General features: G+C 36.0%; 2 protein-coding genes across 2 annotated transcripts; both read left to right on the plus strand.

Annotated features, from left to right (window-relative positions):
• The first annotated feature begins 1,837 nt into the window (after nt 1–1,837).
• On the plus strand, nt 1,838–3,906 carry LOC123884134 (isoflavone 3'-hydroxylase-like). The gene is made up of 2 exons (XM_045933147.1): nt 1,838–3,000; nt 3,173–3,906. Exons 1-2 carry the CDS (start codon nt 2,080–2,082, stop codon nt 3,776–3,778), a joined length of 1,527 nt encoding a protein of 508 aa, XP_045789103.1. The 5' UTR covers nt 1,838–2,079; the 3' UTR covers nt 3,779–3,906.
• Nucleotides 3,907–7,821: 3,915 nt separating this feature from the next.
• LOC123885985 lies at nt 7,822–9,213 on the plus strand. The gene is made up of 2 exons (XM_045935325.1): nt 7,822–8,235; nt 8,302–9,213. Exons 1-2 carry the CDS (start codon nt 7,822–7,824, stop codon nt 9,211–9,213), a joined length of 1,326 nt encoding a protein of 441 aa, XP_045791281.1.
• The last annotated feature ends 4,907 nt before the right edge of the window (nt 9,214–14,120 follow it).

Genomic DNA, 14,120 nt, shown 5'->3' on the forward strand with positions numbered 1-14,120 from the left:
ACAAGATTGTAAATGTAATCAAAACCACTTAGCCTACAATACAAAGTTTATCATCATCATTTATGCTGTTAACCACTTACCATCCAAGTGTGAATTGTGTTATCCACGGATGGAAGTTTCACTGATTTTGCTTTAGTTAAAAAAAAAACACGTTTATTCCATTTCCAATAAAAAGAACAAAATACACATTCGTGTATTTCTTGCCCTTAGTAAAAAATAACGTTTTTATGTGTGCACATATAAAGTGTAGTCTAAATTGATAACAAAAATAAAATAAAATAAAGTGTAGTCTAAATTGATAAAAAAAAAAAAAGTGTAGTCTAAATTCAAAACTTTTGTTCTGTTAAAATAATTTTCTCAGGAGACATCTTAGCATTTTATTCTTACCATGTTGGCCAGTATTATTTTTTAATTAGATTAAATTAGGCTAAATTGTCCCCATGAGCTTAACTCAATTGGTTGGGACATCAGCATTTTATATGCAGGAGCCAGGGTTCGAACCCTGGACACTCCACTTATCCATCTTTAAAGGTGGAATTTCAAGCCACTAGGCTACCTGACAAAAAAAAAAAAAAATTAGGCTAAATTGGACAATTGGCCCATTAAATAACTTTTATAATAGTCTCTTAACTAATCAATGTTATAAATTGGTTTCTTACCTTTAATTTTATTTTTCATATTGGTCCGTTTCGTTAGTTTTTTTTTCAAAAAAAATTAACTTTATTTTTTATTATTCATTATATGTATGCATAAATGATTTTTTTTTTTAACAAAGCAAAATGAGATATATATTAACTGAAAAAACAGCCTCCTCAGCACAAGGTGTACCAAGATAGACTACCAAAGTTTACAACGAAACATAGAAAGAAAAACAACAATCAAAATCATACAAGGCTCATACGTAACAAGGGACTAGACCACCAACTATGCTAGTTTGAAACTAAAGTAACACTAGTCGTTTTCAGCCACCTATAGGAAAAAAGCTTGATCTTGTCCAACAACTGATGAATAGTACTAGTTGAGGCTCTAAACAATTTGTGGTTTCTTTTTGTCCATATAACCCACACACTAGCGAGCCAAATAAGTTGCAAAAAAGTCCGACGTGCTCGAGATCCACCAGTTGAATAAGTGAACTAAACGAAGTGATCCCGGATAGTAGTAGAACTCGTCGATGGAATGCCAATCCAAGTGCAAACTAAAGCCCAAAGAGAACCAAAAAAACTGCAAGAGATGAATAAGTGATGAGCCGACTCAGCCTCCCCACATCCAGAAGTGCATAAATGTGCTGCAGAAGATAAAATGCCTCGAGAAACCAGGTTTGACTTTGTGGGCAACCTGTCACGCAATAAACGCCACGCAAATAAAGAAACCATTAATGGAACCTGAGAATGCCAAATGAGGTGCTCCGCATCATCCATAGTAACCGAATCAAGAGTAGTCAAAAGCTGATAAGCTCCCCGGACAGTGTAACCTGTATCAGGGTTTGACTGTCACTGCCATCTATCTAAAAACTGTGGCATAAATGATTTATTTATGAGTAATATATTATTAGCTATGCTAAGGAATATGATTACGAGTTTAGACACCATTTTTAGATTAGATATAAAATTAACATTCTTTTAGAAAAACTACCAAATAAAAATGATCAATATTACAAATATAATTGAGGTTAATAAATCGATTTATAACATTAATTAATTAAAAAATCAATTTATAACGTTAATTTAATACCCATAAATATCCGATTTAGCCATTAAATTATTATAGTCCAAAATCCAAATCCAAAAGAGTGGTGGATAGCACGTCTATTAATAATACTAGTAATTTTATTCAAAACAAAACAAGTTGACGTGGTAAAGACAAATGTACGTTAGATGCCGGCAACCTTTCCTTTCATTATTGCCGAAAGGTATATTTATGTACCTAACAAAAGTATATGATGCTTGTGACATGCAATGCAAGGACAACGTCACATAACGACGTTTCAAATTCAACCTACTCCTAAATGCTTATATATTGACATGCAACTCTTGAAATCTTCAATACAAAAACAAAAGAAGAAATAATAGTGTTAAAACAATGTCACCCTTATTCTATTACTCACTCCTCTCTCTAACCTTCATCATAACCATAAAAATTATACTCCAAATTCAATCAAGAAGGCTTAAAAACCTTCCACCAGGTCCACCAACAATCCCTATAATTGGCAACCTCCACCTCCTAAAACACCCTCTCCACCGTACCATCACAACCTTAACACAAAAATACGGCGACTTAATTTCACTTTGGTTCGGTTCACGTCTAGTTGTTGTTGTCTCTTCGCCTTCTTTAGTTCAAGAATGCTTCACCAAAAACGACATTATTTTAGCCAACCGCCCAAAGTTTCTAACTGGAAAATATATCTTTTATGATTATACCACTTTAGGCTCAGCTTCTTACGGAGACCATTGGCGTAACCTACGTCGTATAACAACTCTTGATGTTCTCTCTAACAATCGTCTTAACTCCTTTTTAGGAGTTCGAACTGACGAAGCAAACAGACTTGTACAAAAGCTTCTCAAAGACGTCACCTCCACCTCTGGAGGAGGTGACGACGACGATTTCACTAAGGTGGAACTGAGACTGAGACTAACAGAGATGACGTTTAATTCTATGATGAGAATGATATCTGGGAAAAGGTATTATGGAGATGACGGAGACGTGACAGATGTTGAAGAAGCAAAACAATTTAGGGAGATAATAAGTGAGATAATGTCTTTGTTAGGTGCTAATAATAAGGGTGATTTTTTGCCTTTGTTAAGATTTTTAGATCTTGATAATTTGGAAAAGAGATGCAAAAGGATTGCAAAAAGAGCTGATGCATTTTTGGAGGGACTCATTGAGGAACATCGCAGTGGAAATCATAATAGTGATGGAAATACTATGATTGATAATCTTTTGAAGCTAGGTGAAATCCAGCCTGAGTATTATTCTAATCACATAATCAAAGGTCTTATTCAGGTAATTTACTTATTATATCATATGTGTCTTTTACTTCTCATGTTTCTAGTTTTTAGTTTAACATCAATTAATAAAGATAAGATGTATAATTTTCATAAGAATCATTCACAAGTATGTAAGCTTGTGTTTTTTGTTAAATTAAATTCTGATAGTTTCATCAAATATATTGTAGGCTATGCTTCTTGCGGGAACAGACACGTCAGCTGTGACAATAGAATGGATAATGTCTGAATTATTAAACCATCCAGAAGTATTAAACAAAGCAAAAGAAGAATTAGACACACAAATTGGAAAAAACAAATTAATAGATGAACATGATTTATCAAAACTTCCATATCTACAAAACATATTCTCCGAGACACTTAGATTGCATCCACCAGCTCCATTACTATTACCACATTATTCATCAGAGGACTTTACCCTTGGAGAGTTCAATGTTCCAAAAGATACTATAATATTAACTAATGTTTGGGCCATTCATAGAGATCCAACACTTTGGGATGATGCTTTGAGTTTTAAGCCCGAGAGATTTGAAAAAGAAGGGGAGATCAACAAATTGATTGCATTTGGGTTAGGAAGAAGGGTTTGTCCTGGATTAAATTTGGCCCAACGTACGGTGGGCCTTACTGTGGGCTTGTTGATCCAATGCTTTGAATGGAAAACTGAGAATTTGGAAAAAATTGATATGATGGAGGACAAAGGAATTACCATGCCAAAGAAGATCCCATTTAAGGCTATGTGTAAAGCACTACCTATTGCTAAAGATATTATGAAGTGATATATTTTACAGCTAGTAGAAATTGTGTGATGATAAAAAAAATTGTGTGATGATGAATAAAGAGAGAGTAAATTACACTATTTTGTATGAGATGAAGTTAGATTATATTGAATTATGCTACATCTAAATCTTATCTTAAAATTTAAACTCTACTTTGGTTCAAGCTCACTTACCTAATATTTTTGGTCTTATGTTGTTTTACCTGCCACTTATCTCATAAATAGAATACCAACTCCCCTTTTGAAAGAGAACTCCCCTTTTGAAATGATTCACAGATGTCTTTCTAATTTGCAAGATTTAGTGGTATGTTTGGTACAATAGCAATAGAGATGAGAGAGATAACAAAGAGAGAAAGAGAAGAGAAATAAGACATTTCTCTTATTTGGTGCATGCAAGAAAGAGAGAAGACAGAAAAGATTGGTGTGGCGCCCATTCATTTTTGTCTCCTTATCGGTAATCATCGAAGAAAGTGGAGAGAAGTTGCTTATTTAATGCCTTTTTCATTTATCACCTAGCTACTACCCGTGCTAATTCTACCTAGGAACTCCTAGATATGAGAACCTCTGCTCACTCCAATCGAACAACACAGACAACGTTGTTATCAAACACAATACGAACCAACGGTGGAGACACTCTCCTAGAAAACTAGAATTTTCTCTCGCTTAAAATCTCTCGAGTAAATCACACACAAACTAACTCCATACTTCAAAGCATAGGAGCAGTTCACAATTACAACTCAATAAACTCAGTCCTAAGCTTGCATCAAAGTGACACAAGAAAGGCTCACAATTAACAAAGAACACTCTAAACCCTAAAACTCGCGCTTTAGTAAAACACAGCTTAGATGAATAAAATAGGTCTGAGTCTTCATGTATTTATAACCTGAGATGGTCTTGCTGCGCTAGTTAGGTCTTCAGACAACACAACCGGAAAAGTGCGGCCAGCCCAAAGATTTTCTTCAAATAAATAAAAGATTTGATTCACTTAAAAAAATATATTGAGTTATATTTTTGGATTAAATAAAATACACAAACCGCCTTCATAGACTTAGAGAACAAGGCGCGGCTAGGCTTGGCAAATAAGCATGAGCATATAATCGAAACAAATCTTTCAAAGATACGATACAAAAATAAGGCGCGCTTCAGGTCAACATTAATGTTGTACTCTCACATGCTACAACATCCTTGTGTAGCATTCTGGCTAGAACTTGTTTTTGCAAAATGTAGTCAACATACAAAAACCCAACAACATGTAAGCCTAAAGTTTTTTTTTTTTTTTTGCACTTTTTAGTCCTTGAAAATTTTTCTCTCACTTTTGGTCTCTACTTTTAATCAAACTCTTGTATACTTTCATATTTTTAAATAATTTTTTGTATTCTAGTTTATAATATTATAAGAACATCTCCCATAAAAATTTAGAATTTTTTAACATAAGATGAATTATTTATGAATTTTTATGTGCAAAAAACTAAAGAATCCATATTTAATTCATCTCTTGTTAACAAGAAAGATTCATATAATGTACTAAACATGACTGCAAAAAAAAAATTAAAATTTTGAATGAAATGCACGACTTGAATGAAAAGTACAGATAAAAACTTATGACAGGAAATACTTCAAAGGACAAAAAAGTGTGAATTTTTTTTTGTATATTCATAGACCCGAAGGTCAAGTTTGGTTTGTTCCATTATAAAATTGTCCTTGCGAAACAACTCTCATTTTTTTTTCTCATTATAACATTGTCTTTTTACATTGTTTAAGACCAACTTTTGGACCCGATTCCGTGAAGTCAAATTTTTCGTGCAGTCGGTCACTTTATAGCCGTCCGATCAAGATCAAACGATCATGATTTTTTTTTTTGAAACAAGACGATCATGATTTAAAAACTGTATTTTTTTTCCGTATTTATCGGACAGCTATAAAGTGACTGCACGGAAAAGTCAAATGCACCTAATCCAATTCCCCAACTTTCTGCATTGATACAACTCTTTGGTTGATTAATTTTATTACAAAATTCAACTTCAAAGTACAACCACTCACATCACACTTCATTAAACTCTAATAAAAAAAAAGATTTGTACAAAAAATATTGTGTGAATATAATCTATCATAGCATTCTCTCTCTCTCTCTCTCTCTCTTTCTTCTTTCCCACTCTCAATTATTAAACAATAAATTAAAAAAAAAAAACGTTTTACCAATAAATAAAAAAAAAAACATGAATATGGTGTGTCGATGTGTTTTACTAATAAAAAGTTTAAATAAATAAATATTATACACGGGTAAGTTGTCACTAATAAAAATTTAAATAAATATTATACTCGAGTCGAGAAACCAAGTTGTTGGTGTTTAAAATTTTTAATAATGTAATTATTATATACGGGGAAGAAACTATTGTTGATTAAAAATTTAATTTAACTATTTTACACAGACATAAATTATTGCAAATGCCAAAATTTAAATTAACTATTATACATGAAGAATAAGTTCTTGCCAATGAAAATTTTAATTAACTATTATATATGGAAAGTTGTTGATGAACTTTGATGACGTATCGTCACACTATCATAATCCATGCCTATTTGAGGAACATTAGACTCATTTTAGTAGGTTTTAAGCAATAAATTCAAGAGAAATCTACTCGGAAGCATGATTACTTGTTCGTCAAGAAAGCAGGAAAATATGCAGGAAAATACCAATTGAACTACGCTGGGGGCGTGATGGACCACGCGCCGCGTAGAACCTGCACCAGAGGGGACCTAAACCTGCTACAATTACGCGCGGCGAGGGGACCTACCACGTGCGGCGTAATTACTGGACCAGTGAGGTGGTTTTTCAGCTTTCTACTACGCGCGGCGTGAGAGGAGGATGACGCGCCACGTGATGGCTAAGTTGTACTACACCGGGGGCGTGAAGCCATCACGCGCGGCGTAATTGAGATGATGTTGAAGACCAGAGGCCTCTGATATGACCACGCGCCGCATGATGCCGTTACACGCGTGGCGTAGTTCTAAGGATTGCAACCACGCGCGGCATGGTAGATCTGGCGCGCGGCGTGGTTGCGTTTATTATATATAGAAACTTAATTTTTCTGGTTCAGGAGTTCGATTTTCTGCTACTGTTCATCTGCATTATGTGATTCGGAGCGATTATACCTTTTGGATCCTGGAACACACTGGATAGCTTTAAGCATCTCAACTGAATGGAATTCAAAGCCATGGCGTTGAAGCTCGGAGCTGAACGAAGCACTATGAGGAGCTGATCTTCTCATAGAGGTAGGATCTAGGATAGCTTAGAATGTAGTGATCTTATGTAATCTGATGTATTTGTCTGGAATTACTCTTGTAATAGTATTCATCTAATGCAATTCTGTGGTTAATGCTTTATGATTCCTGGTCAGTTTTATAATGAACTTAGATTTGAATCACGTATGAGAATATTGATTTAATTTCTGAACTGATTGCATTAAGCACTTGAGTGTTTTCGGTCGAGAGATTGAAACATAGAGTGTAGCGAACGATCAACGCGTTTTCAAATACTTCATTGTAGGTAGCTTACATCCGAGAGATCGGAGGAGTATCGACAACGGATAGGGTGGATTTTGACAAGAGATTGCGATTCACCATATTGTTGATCTAGTTGTGAATACTTGAGTGATTCCATATGATATGTTAGATTGCATATGATTAACTATAGACTAGGTGATTCCGATGATTCTACCTCACTTTTCTACCATTTGAACTAGCACATTTTCTTACCGTCAAATTACTCAACTAAACGCCCAAATATGTTTGTTCATTTCATCATGTTTATAGACACGAATCTCCTTGTTTAATCGCGTAATCCCTGTGGATCGATACTCTTTTTATTACTACGTGGCGATATTCGTACACTTGCGAATTAAGTCATCAAGTTTTTGGCGCCGTTGCCGGGGATTGTCGATCGATTCGACAAGGCAATAGTGTCTATTTTTTTTGTGTTTTCTGTAATTTTTCTGTTTTTATATTTTTCTGTCGAGAGCGTTTTACTTGTTTGTTTCCTTGTGCATGCGGAGGACAGGTCCTATCGAGCTGCATTTTGATCAAGAAATTGAAAAGACAGCTCGTGCTAATCGGAAAGCGGCAAGGGAAGCTCAAGCTTCAAGAGAAAAAGCTACATCGAGTGGTGAACCAAAGTGTCAACTGCAGAATTTTGCTCACATGGATCAAGAACAGGATCCACCGGTCAACGTTCCACCACTTCCTCAACCACAAAGACGTACTCTAGGTGACTACGGGCGAAGAGATAATGATGCTTTGGCAAATCAGGGTTTTCAGCCGGCAAACCCGGTTTCCTTTGACATAAAGAACACAGTCTTATCCGCATTAAAGGAAAACCCCTACTCCGGTTCAGAATCTCAGTGTCCAAACTTGCACTTATCCCATTTTTATGAGTCTTGTGACTATACAGACCCGCCGGGGGTAAGCGAGTCGGATAAAAGGCTAAGGTTGTTCAAACATTCTCTCACCGGACGTGCCAAAGATTAGTTGGATACAATACCAGCTGGAACCATCGAGACATGGAGACAACTTGAGAGGAAATTTTTGGACCGCTACTTCCCCATTCACAAGTTCTTGGAAAGGAGAGCGGAGATTAGTAATTTCGAGCAAGCTGATGGAGAAACACTTTATGATGCTTGGAAGAGATTTAAGGTGTGTCTCAAGAGGTGTCCCAACCATGGTTTCGACGGCTACAATCAGATGCAGATGTTTACGCAAGGTCTTAGGGCGCAAACACGCATGATACTCGATGCATCAGATGGTGGTTCTTTGAAAAATAGGGATGAAGCTGAAGCAAGAGAGCTGGTAGAGAGTATGGCACAAAATGAGTACCGTGCCACCAATGATAGAGGTGCAAAGAAGAGAGGAGGAGTATTGGAGTTGGACACGCAAACTGCTCTCTTGGCTCAACAAAAGCTGATGACGAGCCAACTGGAAGCCATGATGAAACTGCTGTCCAGTCCTCAAGTTCAAACTTCGTTGGTAGGTAAAATTGATAATGTGCGTTGTGATTTCTGTTTGCAGGACCATCCCAATGGCGGTTGTTTCCCCGAAGGTTCAGAGGAAGCTAGATACTTAGCTAACTTCCGGAAACCGTATACCAACAATAATAACGGTTCTGGATGGGGAAACAACATGCAAGCTCAAGGTGCAGCTCAACAACAACAAAGACCTCCCTCAAGAATGGAGGAGACTCTTAATCAATTTATGATGATGACCAAAAGCAATTTCGAAGCAATGAAGTCAAGTCAAGAGACCTCAAACAAGAACCATGAAGCATCCATCAAGAATCTTGAGGTACAAATGGGTCAACTTTCAAGGCAGTTTTCAATGTTGCAAAATCAAGGAGGTTTCGGTGGAAATACTCATGACAATCCAAAAAATGAAACTTGCAACTGAATTACCTTGAGGAGTCGCGAGGTTCCGGAAAGACCAACTGTTAAGAAACCTATGAAGAAGAAAGTCATTGAGGGAGAGGTTGAAAATAAACAAGGTGATGATGTAGTTGAAAAAGAGAGGAATGAGGGAGAAGTCGAAAATGAAAACCTGCCTAAGGAAGGAGAGGCTAGTGAGGATGAAGAAGGAGAAGTTGAAAAACAGAGGGAGATAAAAGAAAAGAGAGAAAGAAGGTTGAAAAAGGTAAACATGTGGATGAATCGCCGTATGCTAGGATGCCTTATCCTAGGAAAAAGAAGGTAAAGAATTTAGAGCGAGAAAAGGAGTTCAAGAAGTTTATGAAGGTGCTGAACAAGCTTGAAATGGCTATACCATTGGTTGAGGCGTTGGAACAAATGCCAAGCTATGCCAAATTCTTAAAGGAACTTCTTACAAAGAAAAGGAAACCGTTAGATGATGAAATGGTTAGCATGACTGAAGAGTCCAGCGCTCTTATCCAACGGAAGCTACCTCAAAAGAAGAAAGATCCGGGGAGCTTCACAATACCATGCTCCATTAGAAATCTTACTATCGGTAAAGCCTTATGTGATTTGGGAGCAAGTGTCAATTTGATGCCTTTGTCGATGATGAAAAAGATACCGGGAGCGGTAGCTAAGCCGACATAGATGAGTCTCTCTTTGGCGGATAGATCAATTGTGCATCCGGAAGGTATTCTTCATGATGTGTTGGTAAGAGTCGGTGGTTTTGTGTTCCCGTCTGACTTCGTGGTTTTGGATATGGAAGAGGACAAGAATTGGGAACCCCTGCTGCTAGGTCGACCATTCTTGGCCACCGGAAGAGCTCTCATAGATGTGGAATTGGGAGAGTTAATGTTGCGCACCGATGGTGAGCAGATTTTATTTAATGTATTTGAAGCCATGAAGCAGCATGATGACGATCCTCAATGCTTCAGAATCGAGTTGGTTGATGAGGTGATTGAAGAGGTTCACAAAGTACAAAGCTCTTCATCCCCTCTTGAGAAAGTGTTGGTGAATTCCATGGACAGCTTGGAAGAAGAATGGGAAAAGGAGATTGAGCTATGTCTTAGCAACTTGAATGCAAATCGGGTGGATGAAAGTCCCAAGGTTCAGAACATATTTGAAGTGAATGCTAATGATAAAAAGGAAGAGGAAAGGAAAGTTCCCGAACTGAAGCAACTCCCTTCTCATTTAAAGTACGTATTCTTGAGTGAAGATGCTTCGCTTCCAGCCATTGTAAGTAGTACTCTCACGGAAGTAGAAGAGGAGAAGCTCTTGAGGGTTCTAAGGTCTAACAAAGAAGCTATGGGCTGAAGTATCTCAGACTTGAAGGGTATAAGTCCCACTTTTTGTATGCACAAGATCAAGTTAGAAGCGGAATTTAAACCGGTTGTGCAACCACAAAGAAGGCTTAATCCAACAATGAAAGACGTGGTAAAGAAGGAGGTGCTGAAGCTTTTGGAAGCAGGTATGATATATCCTATATTCGATAGTGCTTGGGTATCACCTGTCCATGTTGTGCCTAAGAAAGGGGGAATGACGGTGGTTCAGAATGACAAGAATGAACTCATCCCATCTCGGACTGTCACGGGGTGGAGGATGTGCATAGACTACCGTCGTCTCAACACAGCCACAAGAAAGGACCATTTCCCCTTACCCTTCATGGATCAAATGTTGGAGAGGTTGGCTGGACAGGAGTTTTACTACTTCTTGGATGGTTACTCCGGGTATAATCAGATTACCGTTGATCCGGAAGACCAAGAGAAAACTGCATTTACTTGTGCAATGCTCCAGCAACTTTTCAGAGGTGTATGTTGGCTATCTTCTCCGATATGATGGAAGATACAATGGACGTATCGTCACACTATCATAATCCATGCCTATTTGAGGAACATTAGACTCATTTTAGTAGGTTTTAAGCAATAAATTCAAGAGAAATCTACTCGGAAGCATGATTACTTATTCGTCAAGAAAGTAGGAAAATATGCAGGAAAATACCAATTGAACTACGCTGGGGGCGTGATGGACCACGCGCCGCGTAGAACCTGCACCAGAGGGGACCTAAACCTTCTACAATTACGCGCGGCGTGGGGACCTACCACGCGCGGCGTATTTACTGGACCAGTGAGGCGGTTTTTCAGCTTTCTACTACGCGCAGCGTGAGAGGAGGATGACGAGCCGCGTGATGGCTAAATTGTACTACGCCGGGGGCGTGAAACCATCACGAGCGGCGTAATTGAGATGATGTTGAAGACTAGAGGCCTCTGATCTTCTCATAGAGGTAGGATCTAGGATAGCTTAGAATGTAGTGATCTTATGTAATCTGATGTATTTGTCTGGAATTACTCTTGTAATAGTATTCATCTAATGCAATTATGTGGTTAATGCTTTATGATTCCTGGTCAGTTTTATAATGAACTTAGATTTGAATCATGTATGAGAATATTGATTTAATTTCTGAACTGATTGCATTAAGCACTTGAGTGTTTCCGATCGAGAGATTGAAACATAGAGTGTAGTGAACGATCAACGCGTTTTCAAATACTTCGTAGTCGGTAGCTTACATCCGAATGATCGGAGGAGTATCGACAACGGATAGGGTGAATTTTGACAAGAGATTGCGATTCACCATATTGTTGATCTAGTTGTGAATATACTTGAGTGATTCCATATGATATGTTAGATTGCATGTGATTAACTATAGACTAGGTGATTCCGATGATTCTACCTCACTTTTCTACCATTTGAACTAGCACATTTTCTTACCGTCAAATTACTCAACTAAACCCCCAAATATGTTTGTTCATTTCATCATGTTTATAGACACGAATCTCCTTGTTTAATCGCGCAATCCCTGTGGATCGATACTCTTTTTATTACTACATGGCGATATTCGTACACTTGCGAATTAAGTCATCAAACTTTTTTAATAACTATTATATACGGGGAATGTTGCTGGTGAAATTGTTTAATTAACTATTATACATGGAGAACAAGTTGTTGATGATAAATTGAAATTGTTAATAATACTATTACGTAAAACTTTTACACTTGCATAAAAATAATAAAATCAAATATAATATTAATTTTTTTATCTATAAACAAAAATATTTTTAATTATAATTGTCAGTTTAAGTTTTTATAATTGAAATCAACGCGACGACCCCGCGCGGAATCACGTGTGTGTTATTAGTGTTTTTTTTTACAATATCCCTTTTTTGGGAAACAGATTATATGTTGTAGGTTTTAACATAGTTTTCACGTTGTTTTAAGCAGAGTTATCCAATTCAAATCATACGGTCGAGATCGTTTTAAGTGATTTTATGATAGAATTAACCCGAACCATTTGGTTTGTAGTTAATGACTCAAATATGAACCAGTGTCAATATTGTGTGATTTGTAACTGTACCAAATCATATTATACTTTTTTTGTGTTACAATATCTAATGCAAGTGTTCTACTTAAATAACAACTCAATTATACTAAAAGACTAATTCAATAGGATATGAGGGAGAGTTTTCACGTTGTTTTAGATTAGAGTCGTCCAATTCAAATTGTACGGTGAGATTATTTTAAATGATTTTATAACAGAATTAACCTAAACCGTTTGATGTGTAATTATTGGCTCAGATATGAAATAATGTCAAAATTGTGAGGTTAGTAACTGCAACAAATCGGAATATACTATTCTTTTTGTGTTAAAATATCTTATGCAAGCGTTCTACTTAAATAACAACTCAATTATACTAAATTATACTATAGGATACTAGACCCTTACCCGTGCGATGCACGGGTGTGACAGGTTTTTTTATATTATAATAAAGCAAAAAATTGAAACAATAAATATTATCCAAATAATAAATAATAATAATATAATAATAAAATAGAGGATCCGAGATTCAAACTCCAATCATATATGATATTTTTAAAAGTTGAGTTGAATTTGTGGACAACGTTTGTTTTTCATTATTACATATACATTCTATATAATTTACAAAAATTGACACAAATAAACTACTCCATTATCATTAATACAGGAATATTATTTAAACCCGTGCGTTGCACGGTTTCGATTAAAATATTTTTTAAATGAAAAATAATAATTGTGATAAGTATAATCACATATAGTTAAAAGATTAACTATTTATATGTTTTTATTGAATACCGTTAAGTTTGATCAATCTCAATAACATATCAAATGATTTTAGAATTTTATAGAATTGAACATGAATGATCTATATGATATAAACTTTCAATCCAACGGTGGATTTTGTAAAATTTGTATTCGTTGAAGCGTTATTGAGCGGTGTAACATTCCTCAAATGTTACACCGGTGTAATTTGATCCCTCCCCATTTAATATTAGTATGTGTATAAAAATAAAATAAAAAATTGTTAAGAAATATGAGATTTTTCGCTGATTTATATCGTAGTTTTGTTTATATATTAATGTAATAGATCTCTTATAATATTTTATAAGGTTGAAGGAATGCATCATTTTTTATTTTAATAGTGTAATCGTTTAAGATGTTAGTTTTCTTTATATGAGTTGCAACTATATAGTCACGTGTTGGAGGCATGCATACATATAAATACTTTTTTTTTATCACATGATCCCATTTTTTGTAAATTACGTATCAAATATTGTAACTGTTAATTCTCTTCAATGCAATTTAAGGTACCTGATAAGTGCCCAGTTTTAGTTAAAAAGTATCATGAATTATGGGCACTTACCAATACATTTATGAAGAAATCTTGATTAAAACCCCTTTTGGTGTAAATATAACATTAAATCAAAGAGGAATTGATCCCAAGGCATTTTTGTTAGGAATGGCTAGAAAAGCAGGTTTTGAAGCCTTCGCTTAGCGAAGCCATAGCGAGCTACAGCGAACAA

The sequence above is a fragment of the Trifolium pratense genome, linkage group LG5 (genome assembly GCF_020283565.1).
Source record: "Trifolium pratense cultivar HEN17-A07 linkage group LG5, ARS_RC_1.1, whole genome shotgun sequence".
NCBI lineage: Eukaryota > Viridiplantae > Streptophyta > Magnoliopsida > Fabales > Fabaceae > Trifolium > Trifolium pratense.